Source organism: Phyllobates terribilis, unplaced genomic scaffold (genome assembly GCF_046119375.1).
Source record: "Phyllobates terribilis strain yellow unplaced genomic scaffold, ASM4611937v1 Scaffold_11__3_contigs__length_659146591, whole genome shotgun sequence".
Classification (NCBI taxonomy): Eukaryota; Metazoa; Chordata; class Amphibia; order Anura; family Dendrobatidae; genus Phyllobates; species Phyllobates terribilis.
Window position 1 is genome coordinate 472,811,985 of NW_027362771.1, and position 14,422 is coordinate 472,826,406.

Consider the following 14,422-nt stretch of genomic DNA (forward strand, 5'->3'; position numbering starts at 1 on the left):
CAGTGATGCGGCTCCTGGCACAGCACATTATGTGGGGCTCCTGGCATAGCTCCTGGCGGGGACCTGGTCTACACTATATGATAAGTATGCACTAAACTCCAAATCCCTCCATTACCCCGCCCCCATATGACCAAAGCCCCGCCCACCCCACCCCCTCCTTGCTGGGCCATGGAAAAATGATCTTGCTTCAAGCCGGTCCCTGGTGCAAAAAAGGTTGGGGACCACTGCTCTAGAACATTCAAAACCAAAGCACAAAGTTTCATGCTGAATTAATATCTTACTTGTGACCAAGCTCATGTGCAATAGTAAAGGCCAAGTTAAGACCATTATCTTCTGCCAGGACACACTTGCGTTTGGGGCTACAGGCTCCCCCAAGGTAGGCAATTCCTGCAGATGAGATAAAAAAATAGTTCTGATAGTTTGCAAAATAGAAATTACATGTTGCCAACATGATAAAAATACACACGGAATCTATCTTATCCTTGTCCAAGTCTAACAATTTAGTATTGTTCTCCTATTGACATGCATAAGTTAAAGGGTTATTATCAACATGTGTGTTCAGCAGCAGACAGTTTTCCAGTTTCCTCATTTTCTTGTTGCTGGGGGGATGGGCACTTTTTGAGTGACAGTTCCGGTCAGTACTCTTCTATTACTGTGACACATTCAGGTCTGTCAGTAATTTATTCTGAAATCTATACTGTTATCATTATATTTTCATATAGAGATAACAGTGCATTTGAACTGGAAAATATCTTGTGCTTGTTCAGTGACAGCAGTGATTAGAAGAATGCTCTGGAAGCAGTGACAAGTAGGGGGTGGAGCTTGTGATTTTGCAGGACTGATATGAGCAGCTTTAGATCAGGAGCTCACAGGGAGGGGGAGGGAGGTGAAGAGTAACAGTTGTTTTAATTTCTATTTCATAAATCAATAGTACATAGAAAAATAAACAACTTTGTAATATGTCTTATCAGAGAAATCTTCTTTTTTCTCTGCCAGAATTGATCATTCCTTATCAAAATTCTCAAATCTGTGGTAAAATCTGTATTCAGTGAAGACAGACTTTCCCATTACTGAGATAGGAGATGGCTGCTGCTAATGATAAGATTCTAAGTAGATAGGAGGGGGAGGAGGAGGGAGGGGCTCTGTTTATAGCACCTCCTTCTTTCCGTCTACATAGAATTTTATCTCTAGCAACTGCTATCTGGCAAAGAAAGAAGTAAATTTCTCTGATAAGATATAGTACAAAGTAGCTTATTTTCATGTGCACTATTGATTTATGAAGTAAAAATTAAAACAAGAGTAACTCTTTAAAATACAATTAATATAAGCAGCAAGACCATGAACATTTCTAGTTATATTACCCCTTTGTGGTCCTTAGCCCTATGTGTACTTGGTCCGTTGATCTGAGGTGGCATCTTTACACATTATAACTGACATTTGTTGCAACATTATAACAACGAAACCGAAGAAATGACATGTACCGTATTTTTCGGACTATAAGACGCACTTTTCTCCTCCAAAATTTTGGAGGAAAGTGGGGGGTGTGTCTTATAGTCCAAATACTATACACATGTATATACTGTATGGCTGTGCGTTCTGGTGGGTGTGGGGGAGTGGCAGGGGGGGTCAAATTGGCACAGGAGGCAGCAGCCGCCTGCTGCAGCCTACGCTGTGCCTGCTACTAAAGAAAATGAATATTCCCTTCTTTCCATGCCCATGGGCATGGAGAGCAATGAATATTAATTTTCCTTAATAGCGCACACACTGTAGCCACAGCACGGCGTCTGCTGCGCTCGGCGATCAGTGTGCCCGCTATTAAAGTGTTTCAGCAGCAGAGCGTGACAGCGCTGGAGGAGAGAGGAGTTGAGCATGATTGTTTTTTTTTTTGTGGGCAGCGTGATGGGGGCTCAAGAATGCCATGCATACCAGGATGGATGATTAAGGGGTACCATGCATACCATGATGGGGGCTCAAGGGGTGTCATGCATACTAGGATGGGGGATCAAGGGGTGTCATGCATATCAGGATGGGGGCTCAAGGGGGGCCATGCATACCAGGATGGGGGATAAAAGGGTGCCATGCATACCAGGATGGGGGATAAAGGGGTGCCATGCATACCAGGATGGGGGATCAAGGGGTGCCATGAATGCTAGGATGGGGATCAAGGGGTACCATGAACACCAGGATGGGGATGAGGGCCACGTATACCAGGATGGGGTGGGGGCCACGTATACCAGGAAGGAGGGGCCATACATACCAGGATGGAGGATATTAACAGAATTGGGGGACATTACCCCAATACCAGTGTCAGCAGCAGACCCCCTCCCCCATAACAGTGCATCATAACCACATTTTTTGCTTACATTTTTTTTCCTATTTTCCTCCTCTAAAACCTAGGTGCGTCTTATAGTCCGAAAAAATACGGTAACTAGCACACTGCACTGTCAGACTTCTGTGCGCAGTGTGTTTGAACCATATTGGAAATGCTCCATTCACCCGACATAGGTCTAAGGAGTGTCATTTTGGCCTCTCTTGGGTTAGTATACATCTATCTGTATACTATATTGTTAACTGTGAATATAAGCACAACAGGCTGCACTTTTCTATGCAACAGCAAATTTATTTATTTTTTTTTTTTCAAATAGAGCCATTGGGTGACCAATGGGACTGTATGTCCATACATTGGCATACACAAAGCCTTACATCGGAATTATATAAATGATGTCATGACGTCATATCTGTCTTTTTAATGTAAGGCCCGAATGAAGTGTACGACGAGGCAAAATTGTATATTCCTAATACATTGGAATTAAAGGGGTTTTCCATTTGATAAAAAAATTAAAGCCGCAGTATTTACCTATTAACACAATGATGTAATTAATCATTGGTTTTGAATCGTACACCACTGAGGCCAGTGCAGGGGCCTCATGTATAAACAGCAAAATGATGCTGCCGACAAGTATATAGAGCAGAGATGTCAAGCTCAAACACACAGAGGACCAAAATCAAAAACTTGGACAATGTCGTGGGCCAACCAGTATACAGTATAATGGGCCCCACATAGTCCTCCATACAGAATAATGGGCCCACATAGTCCTCCATATAGAATAATGGGCCCACATAGACCTCCATACAGAATAATGGGCCCCACATAGTCCTCCATACAGTATAATGGGCCCCACATAGTCCTCCATACAGTATAATGGGCCCCACATAGTCCTCCATACAGTATAATGGGCCCCACATAGTCCTCCATATAGTATAATGGGCCCCACATAGTCCTCCATACACTATAATGGGCCCCACATAGTCCTCCATACAGAATAATGAGCCCCACATAGTCCTCCATACAGAATAATGGACCCCACATAGTCCTCCATACAAAATAATGGGAACCACATAGTCCTCCATACAGGATAATGGCCCACATAGTCCCCCATACAGAATAATGGGCCCCACATAGTCCTCCATACAGAATAATGGGACCCACATAGTCCTCCATACAGAATAATGGGCCCCACATAGTCCTCCATACAGAATAATGGGCCCCACATAGTCCTCCATACAGAATAATGGGCTCCACACAGTCCTCCATACAGAATAATGGCCCCACATAGTCCTCCATACAGAATAATGGCCCCACATAGGGGTGGTGGTTCTGGTGTCGCGAGACAAATAGCCAAATATAAGCACCCAGTGGGCCAGATTTGGCCCATGGGTCAAAGTTTGACATGTATGCTTATAGAGGATGTTTGGGAGCACAATAGTGCAATGATTCAATGTTATCTCAATAATAAAATTATATCTGCCTATATAGAATGTATTAAACAAGTTCATACAATTCTTTCTGCTTACATAAACTGTATCATTTACAAGATACAGATATAGAGGCTTGATAGCCATCTATAGATAAATATATGCATTGATAGATTTAGCAATCTGGCAGAAAAGTTAGCACACTCTAATTAAAGTTCCTTTCCTTCAACATCTGCAGGCTGAAACAGCTTTAATTACATTAATATAAACAGATCCCTTATGGGCGATTATTTTATTAACCTATGACTAACAAACAAGTGATTTGCTGCCATTTATAGGACTGCACTCTATTTCTGGACTGCGTTAATCATTAGAAAAACATATTTATGAAGCTAACGATAAGGGAAAATTCTAATTCGTTTTGGTACTGTTCCATATCTACTTTATTTATGTGTAAGAGTAGTGCTGAGGTTAATAAACCAAGTGAGTAAATGAGCTCATGTAACAAAGAGTCAAACAAAAATAATTGTTTCCTTATATGATCTCAGATTCCATTCAACCAAAACTGCAAGCTTGCATATTAGAAAGGCACAACACTTTACACTCATGTACCGGTAGCATTGCTTAATTCAGGCAGATTTATAGATATGTGCCTTGTGACATGCCTGTATACACTAGTTAGACGGGTTACTTTGAGTTTCCGCACACACTGCTTCTTACTAGGTTACCCCAGGACAAGATTTAAAAAAAAAGGAATTTCATTGCTTGAATGGAAAATGTGATGGGATCTCCTCATATAAACTATTTATTTTCAGTCCTACTAGTGACTTCAGATAAAACATCTGTAGCTCGCTCTGACATGTTATAAGGTCACCACTCCAAGACTAACGGTATATACGCGGATGGTTTTTGCTTAGGATGCATTTACACATCGTGATCCACGGCCGTTAAATGAGTGTCGATCGGCTACATGTAAGCTGATTGGCGGTCATTTACCGTAATTGCCTGTTTAGATTAGGCAGACCGCACTCCTATGCACGAAGAACAGTCATTAATAGGATTAATACGATCATTCTGTGCATATAGAATATAATTGCTCTCGGCAGCACATCTCCTGTTTTCACAAAACCATATACTACTGAGAATGATAATTTTTAATCAAGCTACTTGATTGACAGCTTGTTTAGACAGGCCGATTATCGGGAAATGAGAGTTCCTAAGAATGCTAAGGCCTGATATAATCGGCTAATGTAAATGCACCCTTATTTCCCAATATTTAATAGAAGTAACGATTCTTATAGCCCTTTTATATGAGCCAATTAATCAGCCATGAGCATTCATAGGAACACTCAATCTCAGCTATCACCACATCTAAAAAGGCCGGCAATCAGCCAATGAACTAGCAAAATGCTTGTTTGTTGGGTGAGATTATTTTTAAGCAGGCTTAAAAACTGTCATTACGGGCAGCACATTGCCCCATGTAAACAGGAGATGAAGAACATGATACTGTATGGGAACAGAACAATAGTATTAAAGGGGTTCTCTGGTCTAAATTAATAAGTCTGCAGTTACTCTGTGTGCCTGCAGACTAATGAATCCCCTCAGGGCATGCACTGTGCGCTGCAAGGACTCACCGGTTTCCGAGCTGATGATAAGCGGTTATGTATGCGTTATTCATACTCCCGAACAGAGCCTGTCTATTGGGAGCGTCCTCGCTCTACACACTTGTATTGAGAGAGGCCCACCCTCTAGTCGGCCATGCTCAGCGGACGTCTAAGTCATTAGACAGGTCATTATACTGTATGGAGGACTATAGGGGGGTGCTTTATACAGTATGAAGAACTATGGGGGTGCATTATACTGTATGGAAGACTGTGGGGAGTGAATTATACTGTATGGAGGACTATGGGGAGGGCATTATACTGTACGGAGGATTATGGGGAGTGCATTATAAAGTATGGAGGACTATGGGGAGTGCATTACACTATATGGCGCCCATTATACTATATAGAGGGCTATGTGGGGACTATTATATCTGAAGGGCTATGTGAGGGTCATAATACTGAATAAAATCAAGGTGAGGTGAGTTGTGGGGCCATTATATTGTATGTAGGCAGTATACTGCACGGAGGGCTGTGTGAGGGTCACAATTGGGGGATTATACTGTGTTGGGGTCACCATACTTTGCCGGGGGAGTTGAGGTGGGGTACATTAGGGTCATCATAATGTGCGTGTGGAGTGTACTGTGAAGGAATTCACTGTGGGGGTATCATACTGTGTATGTGTGGCACTCTATGGGTACAATGAAAGGGGAATCCAGGGCTTCAGTGGGAGGAAAATTACTTTGTAAAGGCTGCAAAGTTGTGAAATATGCTCTTCTGTGACCCCCATTTTTTTGTTGTTGGGGGGCCCAATTGGAACTTCTGCTATGGGGCCCCATGATTTCTATGTACGCCCCTGATTGTGACCCATATGAGGGGATCAATAGTACAAATCAAGTATGACATCTGAGGTTACAGACTACATGAGCATCTGCCAGAACCCATCATCATGTGTCCCTGTAAGTCTGTATAGGCTGAATGTCTATAACTGAACCACATTTAATGACATTCTCCAAAATCATAGCACCATGGCCAACAAATACATTTATCCAGATGGTCTTCTTATAAATAGCATTTGTGGTTAAAACCAGAACTTTTTCATCAGTTATAAAATAAAAACCTTAATTATTTGGTACAGAATGTCCAAATCACAAGTTTCAGAGCTATTTAGAAAGAGCTCTAGTATCTCTATAGTGAAGATAACCACAGCCGCTACCAGATGTTACCAAACATCCAGTAACCTCATCCTGAATTGTACAGCAGAGCGCCAAACCATGCACAACATCCGAACAGCAATCATTATGTTCTATTAATATTTTCCCTTGAGGAAAACAAAAGGGTTGATACTAAATGTGTATATTGACATGAACTCCTCCTTCAGCCGTCCAGATGTTACTGAAATGTATCTCACATGATCCTTTTGGTCACAGGCAGTAACCCAGATGGCTGCCTTACCAATGGGTTTTAATGTGATTTCATTCTTATGTAAACGTGACTTGTTAAAACTAAAAAGGAAGTTTAGTTAATAAGAGAGCTGGCGTTAATCTAATGTGCACAGTTAGCAATTTCTTGAAAACACAAGAATACGAGCAAGGCTGGAGTAGATCAGATGCTTGTCAAGTGTTTTTGGCTCCAAAGAGTCACCATTACTATTCAGTGCTAATATGCTCTATATCAGTGTTTATTACACAAGCAGTGGCCTAGAGTTTTGCTTAAAGAGAGGTTTAAATATGGCTTGTGTCATATAGAAAGTACTGGTTTAAAGTCAAGGAGGTGGAGAACCTGTGACCAGAAGTCGAGCTTCCTGCATAATCCACCCAATATGGCTTTTCTCATCATCCCAAGCTTTTCTGAAATCCTGCACTTGGACATCTGCATCTGAGGAATGTACAATGAAGCAAAATGTACGTTCCTTGACTTAATCAGATTGCTCAAATAAGGAATGTGGACCCTCTTGAAAGCACATGCACCATAAGTAAATGTCATGCATGATTTTAGAAGGGCTTTGGATGACATAACTTGCCCTGACGGACAAATGAGGAGTTGATTAAGGTGTCCTAATATTGACTTTTGGGAGCAACATCTCCAAGTCCTTGACTGCAGATGGAGTGAGTCATCTTTAAAGGGAATTTGTCAGCAGGTTTTTGCTAAGAATGAGGTAGGGGCTGAGACACTGATTTCAGCAATGTGTCACATATTAGGCTGTGTGATGTGGTTTCAATACAATGAATGATTTATCAGCAGAAGATTATCACTGCCAAACTTGTGCCTGAGTGAATCCTGGTCCAACTCCGCCCACAGCACTAATTAGCAGTTTATTCTCATACTAGAGCAGGGGTCTCAAACACGCGGCCCGCGGGCCGCATGCAGCCCCTCCGGCTGCTTCATGCGGCCCGCAGGCACATAAGACCCCATAACGATCGCAGCTCTCTCCAGCAGCTGCGGACATCAGCGCTGTAATGCAGTGTATTGCCGCGCAGAGACCGGCTCTCTTCACAGCTATACCAGTGTCAGCCGCCGGCCTATCAGAGGCTAGCAGCTGACATCTGCATCCCAGCGCAGCGGCGTATGACGTCACTGCCATGCGCAGATGTCAGCTGCTGGCCTCTGATAGGCCGGCGGCTGACACTGGCATAGCTGTGAAGAGAGCCGGTCTCTGCGCGGCAATACACTGCATTACAGCGCTGATGTCCGCGGCTGCTGGAGAGAGCCGCTATCGTTACGGGGTCTATGTGCCTGCGGGCCACAGGTGCAGAAAGGACGCCGAGGGAACGGAGGAGAGGTGAGAATAATCTTTTTTTTTTTTCTATCATGTCTATGTGAAATACCTGGGGAGGGAACCTGTGCACAGTATATGGAGGGGGGGGAGGGAACCTGTGCACAGTATATGGAGGGGGGGGAGGGAACCTGTGCACAGTATATGGGGGGGGGAGGGAACCTGTGCACAGTTTATGGGGGGGGGGGAGGGAACCTGTGCACAGTATATGGGGGGGGGAGGGAACCTGTGCACAGTATATGTTGAGGGGGTGACCTGTGCACAGTATATGGGGGGGGGGAGGGAACCTGTGCACAGTTTATGGGGGGGGGGGAGGGAACCTGTGCACAGTATATGTTGGGGGGGTGACCTGTGCACAGTATATGGGGGGGGACCTGTGCACAGTATATGGGGGGGTGACTTGTGCACAGTATATGAGGGGGTGACCTGTGCACAGTATATGAGGGGGTGACCTGTGCACAGTATATGGTGGGGTGACCTGTGCACAGTATATGGTGGGGTGACCTGTGCACAGTATATGGGGGGGGAACCTGTGCACAGTATATGGTGGGGTGACCTGTGCACAGTATATGGGGGGGGAACCTGTGCACAGTATATGGTGGGGTGACCTGTGCACAGTATATGGTGGGGTGACCTGTGCACAGTATATGGGGGGGTGACCTGTGCGCAGTATATGGGGGGTGACCTGTGCGCAGTATATGGGGGGGTGACCTGTGCGCAGTATATGGGGGGGTGACCTGTGCGCAGTATATGGGGGGGTGACCTGTGCGCAGTATATGGGGGGGTGACCTGTGCGCAGTATATGGGGGGGTGACCTGTGCGCAGTATATGGGGGGGTGACCTGTGCACAGTATATGGGGGGGTGACCTGTGCACAGTATATGGTGGGGTGACCTGTGCACAGTATATGGGGGGGGAACCTGTGCACAGTATATGGTGGGGTGACCTGTGCACAGTATATGGGGGGGGAACCTGTGCACAGTATATGGTGGGGTGACCTGTGCACAGTATATGGTGGGGTGACCTGTGCGCAGTATATGGGGGGGTGACCTGTGCGCAGTATATGGGGGGTGACCTGTGCGCAGTATATGGGGGGGTGACCTGTGCGCAGTATATGGGGGGGTGACCTGTGCGCAGTATATGGGGGGTTGACCTGTGCGCAGTATATGGGGGGGTGACCTGTGCGCAGTATATGGGGGGGTGACCTGTGCGCAGTATATGGGGGGTGACCTGTGCGCAGTATATGGGGGGGTGACCTGTGCGCAGTATATGGGGGGGTGACCTGTGCGCAGTATATGGGGGGTTGACCTGTGCGCAGTATATGGGGGGGTGACCTGTGCGCAGTATATGGGGGGGTGACCTGTGCGCAGTATATGGGGGGGTGACCTGTGCACAGTATATGGGGGGGTGACCTGTGCGCAGTATGGGGGGGGGTGGACCTGGATGGGGACCTGGATGGGGGACTTGTCTGCAATATGGGGACCTGGATGGAGGACGTGTCTGCAATATGGGGACCTGGATGGGGGACGTGTCTGCAATATGGGGACCTGGATGGGGGACGTGTCTGCAATATGGGGACCTGGATGGGGGACGTGTCTGCAATATGGGGACCTGGATGGGGGACGTGTCTGCAATATGGGGACCTGGATGGGGGACGTGTCTGCAATATGGGGACCTGGATGGGGGACGTGTCTGCAATATGGGGACCTGGATGGGGGACGTGTCTGCAATATGGGGACCTGTTCAAGAGGTGTATAGAAAAAAAAAATGGTATCCCTAAAAATGTCACTTTGTCCTGCAAATAATGCGGTCCCCCAAATTAAATGTTTTTCCGTGTGCGGCCCATATACCCAGCTGAGTTTGAGACCCCTGTTCTAGAGTGTACACAGAAAGCTGCCAAGCCAATCAGTGGTGTGGAGGGGGCTTTGAGCTCTGTTACATGCTACATCTAAAAACTCAGATTTTGTCACAACTGCAGCACCCAGTAAACTAAGTGATATATCGCTGGAATCAGCTTCTTTTATCCTACATCTTGCTGCTCTCAGATGAGATAGCAAAAACCTGGTCACAGATTCCCTTTAAGCTTCTATTGTTGCAAAGTTAAGTCTGGTAACAAATTGTGACTGCAAAAGGAAGTTTTTACATGAATCTTCACTATTCCACAGAACTGATATTGAGGCTAGGAAAACAATGGGATATAACTCACCTAACCTACTAATGCTAACGCAGCAGATCTCTCAAAATGACAAGTTCAGAAAAAGCAATATCAAAGGTTCAAACATTCTGCTTTATTCACATAATAGACGAAACATTGTGGAGCCCTTGTTAAGCCTGGCTTGTGAAAGGATCAATGAGCAATCAAATCACATGTGTCTGGAGGTTCTAAGATATGTGCGATCATGAAGCAGACCTTAGTCTAAACTTTCTGCTAGCAACCCTTTGGAAAGTTCTGGAGTACTTCAAGTACAGTGACCTTTTTAGGGTATATACACAAACACCATAAAAAATAAATGATCAAACTGAAAAAAAAAATCCAAACGTCCCTCATCCCTACCCATTGCCTTTCTAACTGGTGCCGTCAAAGTCCCGTGCAACATTAAAGGGAATCTGTCACCCCCTGGGAGATATCAGACCTCTACTATGGCCATACAGGATATAGAAAAGTAAATCTATACTTACCTGTATGGTCCATAGTAGAGGCCATACAGGCTTGTCTGTTTATTATTCCTCGAAATCCCCGCCTATATGCTTAGTTACCATATTCCCTCCCTCCCCTGCTCCATGACTTCCCGGGCATGTGCAAAGCGCCGCTCACATAGAGCGCGCTTTGCTTCATCCCGGCCCATCTCTCTGTGCACTGAGCCGCAGAGTTCTATTGCGCAGGCGCCAGGAAGTGACAATGACTCCCCAGAGCCTGCGCAATAGATCCCTGCGGAGCAGTGCACAGAGATTCGGGACCGGGAGGAAGCAAAGGGCGCTCTATGTGAGCGGCGCTTTGCGCATTCCCAGGAAGTCAGAGAGCACAGTGCACGTCACAGGGCCCTGAGACGTTCAGGGAAGGGGGGGGAATATGGTAACTAAGAACATAAGGGGGATTTCGGGGAATAATAAACAGATAGGCGGGGATTTCTTGGCGTTCGGGGGACGCCAAGCCTGTGCAAAACGGAGTTTATAAAAACACTTTTCTCTGCAATCAGACCTCTGCTATGGGCCATACAGGTATGTATAGATTTACTTTTCTATAACCTGTATGCCCATAGTAGAAGTCTGATATCTCCCAGGGGGTGAGATTCCCTTTAAGTTGTACAAGACTTGGGAAGCCAAACCCGGAACCGTGCTGCATCCTACTCCTACAACCGCAGCACATGCATATTATCTGACCTGAGGTTAGAGTTCTGTGTATTTATAGGCTGTGATGCGATAACACGATAACGTGCTTTATCAAAAAATAAATAGAATAGCTGACTATTTATAAGCTGTTCTCTTTGATTCCACAATAGAGAACATAATAATAAATAGAGTGTGAATATACAGGAAGGAGTCGATCCGGTGTCAGACTTTTCAAGACTAATGCCACTTTAAAATGATCATAAAACATTCAGTAAGAAATATATTTTGTGCCTAGAACAGAATAAAATTTCTCGGTTAGGTTTAAAAATAGTTTCTCTGTTTTGTTCAGACTAGATACAATCAGTTATTTGTGCCTAGCTGCAACCACAGAGCCATGTTATTGTGGTAAAGCATGGTAAGGCTACGTTCACACGATGAGCTTTTGGTGCATTTTTGATGCTGTGTATTTTTGAAAAAATGCAAGTAACCAAATTTTACTTAATGAGTGCAGAAAATCTAAAACATTTTCGGATGCTACCAATAATAAATCTTTTGAAATAAAATCTTTTCTAAGTTGTTGCTCTACGATCGTGATTTACATCATAGAATTAGAATGCATAGATTTCAATTTAAAATATGTGGGATGAACCACTTGATTGTTGAAAGTACATTTTAGGGAACACCTATATGATATTCATAATCATGAAAATAGTAATCAAAGAATTTCCCAAATATCCAAACATTTCATTATTAATCATAATTGAAATATATCTAGTCGTAGAATGGTTTCACACATCCGTATATTTTCGGTACCGGAAAAAACAGTACCGGAGATATCCGTGTGTCCATGTGTGTCACACGTGTGGCAACCGTGTGCCGCCCATGTGCCGCATCAGGATCATACGGACAGGCGCCTGGGAATCAGAACTACAGTTAGCGCTGTTCCCAAGCACCGGGTGCTGAACACTGCCCTCATCATTGTCCTCTGCCGGCGCTGCGATCAGCACCAGCAAGGACAATGATCAGGGTAGTAGTAGTCTGCTCCCACAGTGTCCCTGTGTAAAAATAAGATTAAAATAATGAAATCCATATGCTCACCTAAGTGTCGCCAGCTGTAATACTCTGACCACTGACGCTGAGGAGCTGGGGAGAATAAGCCGCTCCAGCGAGTGGGCCCCGCAGCTGCGCAGAGCTCAGGAGCGGTGCCCTATCACTCACTGAGTGCAGCTCCGGAGCCGCTCGCTGCATCGGCTCATTCTCCTCGGCTCCTCTCCTGATCAGTCGCATGGATTACAGTGGGGGACACTTAGGTAAGTATATGGATTTTATTTTTTTAATCTTATTTTTACACCAGGACACTGCGGGAGCAGATACTACTACCCTCATCATTGTCCCTGCTGATGCTGATTGCAGCGCCGGCAGGAACCATGATGAGGGCACTGTAGCGCTGACTCCCAATAGCCGGTACGTGTCACACTGATGACACATGGATGTCTTGTGTGTGTGTTCAGCGTGAGACACTTTTGCGGACCGTGCATCCGCAAAAAAATGGACATGTCAGCGTGTGGAGCACACGGATACACGGTCCGTGGAAACACATTGACATGTGCACAGACCCATAGATTTGAAAGGGTCTGCGTGTGTCACGGACGTGTGAAAGAGCCCTTAAATTCTATGCTATAGAACAGGTTCCAATTTCTGGCAGAGGCGGGGATAAGGAAGCCATACAAAAAAATCGTGAAGTTTGGTGGATTTTCAAGTTGAACATCAGAGTTCCTTCTGACATGAATCTCCGCAAAGACATTATGCTGCATTACTAATAAAAAAGGATTTTTTTAATGTAACTGATATTATGGTGATTTGCAATATATTTATTTGTTGTTTTTTTCTATTGTGCATAATTTAATATTCTTTATTATTTAGTGTCAAAACATATTAGTATAATGGGAGAGTCGCTTAAAAATTGTACTCATATGCTTATTTTATGTCATTAATGTTTTCTTTGTTACTCATCATGTTACTGTTATTTAGTTTATAATGTATGTATCACTCAGGCCATGGCCCCTCTATCAGTATTTGGTCAGTATTTTTTCTCAGGAGTTGGAGCCAAAACCAGGTGAGGAACAATCAGAGAAAAGGTATAATAGAAACAAGTCACCAATTCTGCATTTATTATCACCCACTCCTGGTTTTGGCTCCCACTCCTGAGAAAAAATACTGACCGAATACTGATAGTGGGGCCATGGCCTTAGGAATTTCCTCAACTCCACTCTCTGTTATTTGTGGTCTACTGTTAGAAAGTCAGATCATTAATCATGCTACTGCTGTGTGATATCTCACATGCCGGCTATTTAAGTGCAGCAAGTCTTAGGCTTCAGCATCATGATTAAGGGCGATTTCACACGGCCATATATTTACGGTATCAGAGATATCCATGTCCCATCTGTTCGTGTGTGTCACATGTGTGGCAACCATGTGCCGCCCGTGTGCCGCATCAGAATCACACGTACCGGCGCCTGGGAATCAGCGCTACTGTTAGCGCTGTTCCTAAGCCCTGGGTGATGAACACTGCCCTCATCATTGTTCCTTGCTCACGCTGTGATCAGCACAAGCAAGGGATAATGTTGGGAGTAGTAGTGTCTGCTCCCGCAGTGTCCCTGTGTAAAAATAGGAATAAAATAATAAAATCCTTATACTCACCTGTCCCCTCTGTAATCCTCTGACACCGAGGAGACGGGGAGATTAAGCTGGTCCAGCGAGCAGGCCCCTGCACTGAGCAGAGTTCACTGAGTGACAGCACACCGCTCCTGGGCTCAGCACGGCTCCGGTGCCCGCTCATTCTCCCCGTCTCCTCAGCGTCAGCGGTCAGAGGATTACAGAGGGGACATCTCCGGACAGGTGAGTATAAGGATTTTATTATTTTATTCTTATTTTTACACAGGGACACTGCGGGAGCAGAC

General features: G+C 45.0%; 1 protein-coding gene across 3 annotated transcripts in view; it reads right to left on the reverse strand.

The window, feature by feature from the left end:
* ADAMTS17 (ADAM metallopeptidase with thrombospondin type 1 motif 17) overlaps positions 1 to 14,422 on the reverse strand; it is a 386,286-nt gene that overhangs the window by 202,655 nt on the left and 169,209 nt on the right. For all 3 annotated transcript variants that reach the window (XM_073653354.1, XM_073653356.1, XM_073653355.1), the window contains exon 8: positions 282 to 387. In XM_073653354.1, coding sequence (XP_073509455.1) covers positions 282 to 387 — 106 coding nt within the window. The remainder of the gene's footprint in view (positions 1 to 281; positions 388 to 14,422) is intronic.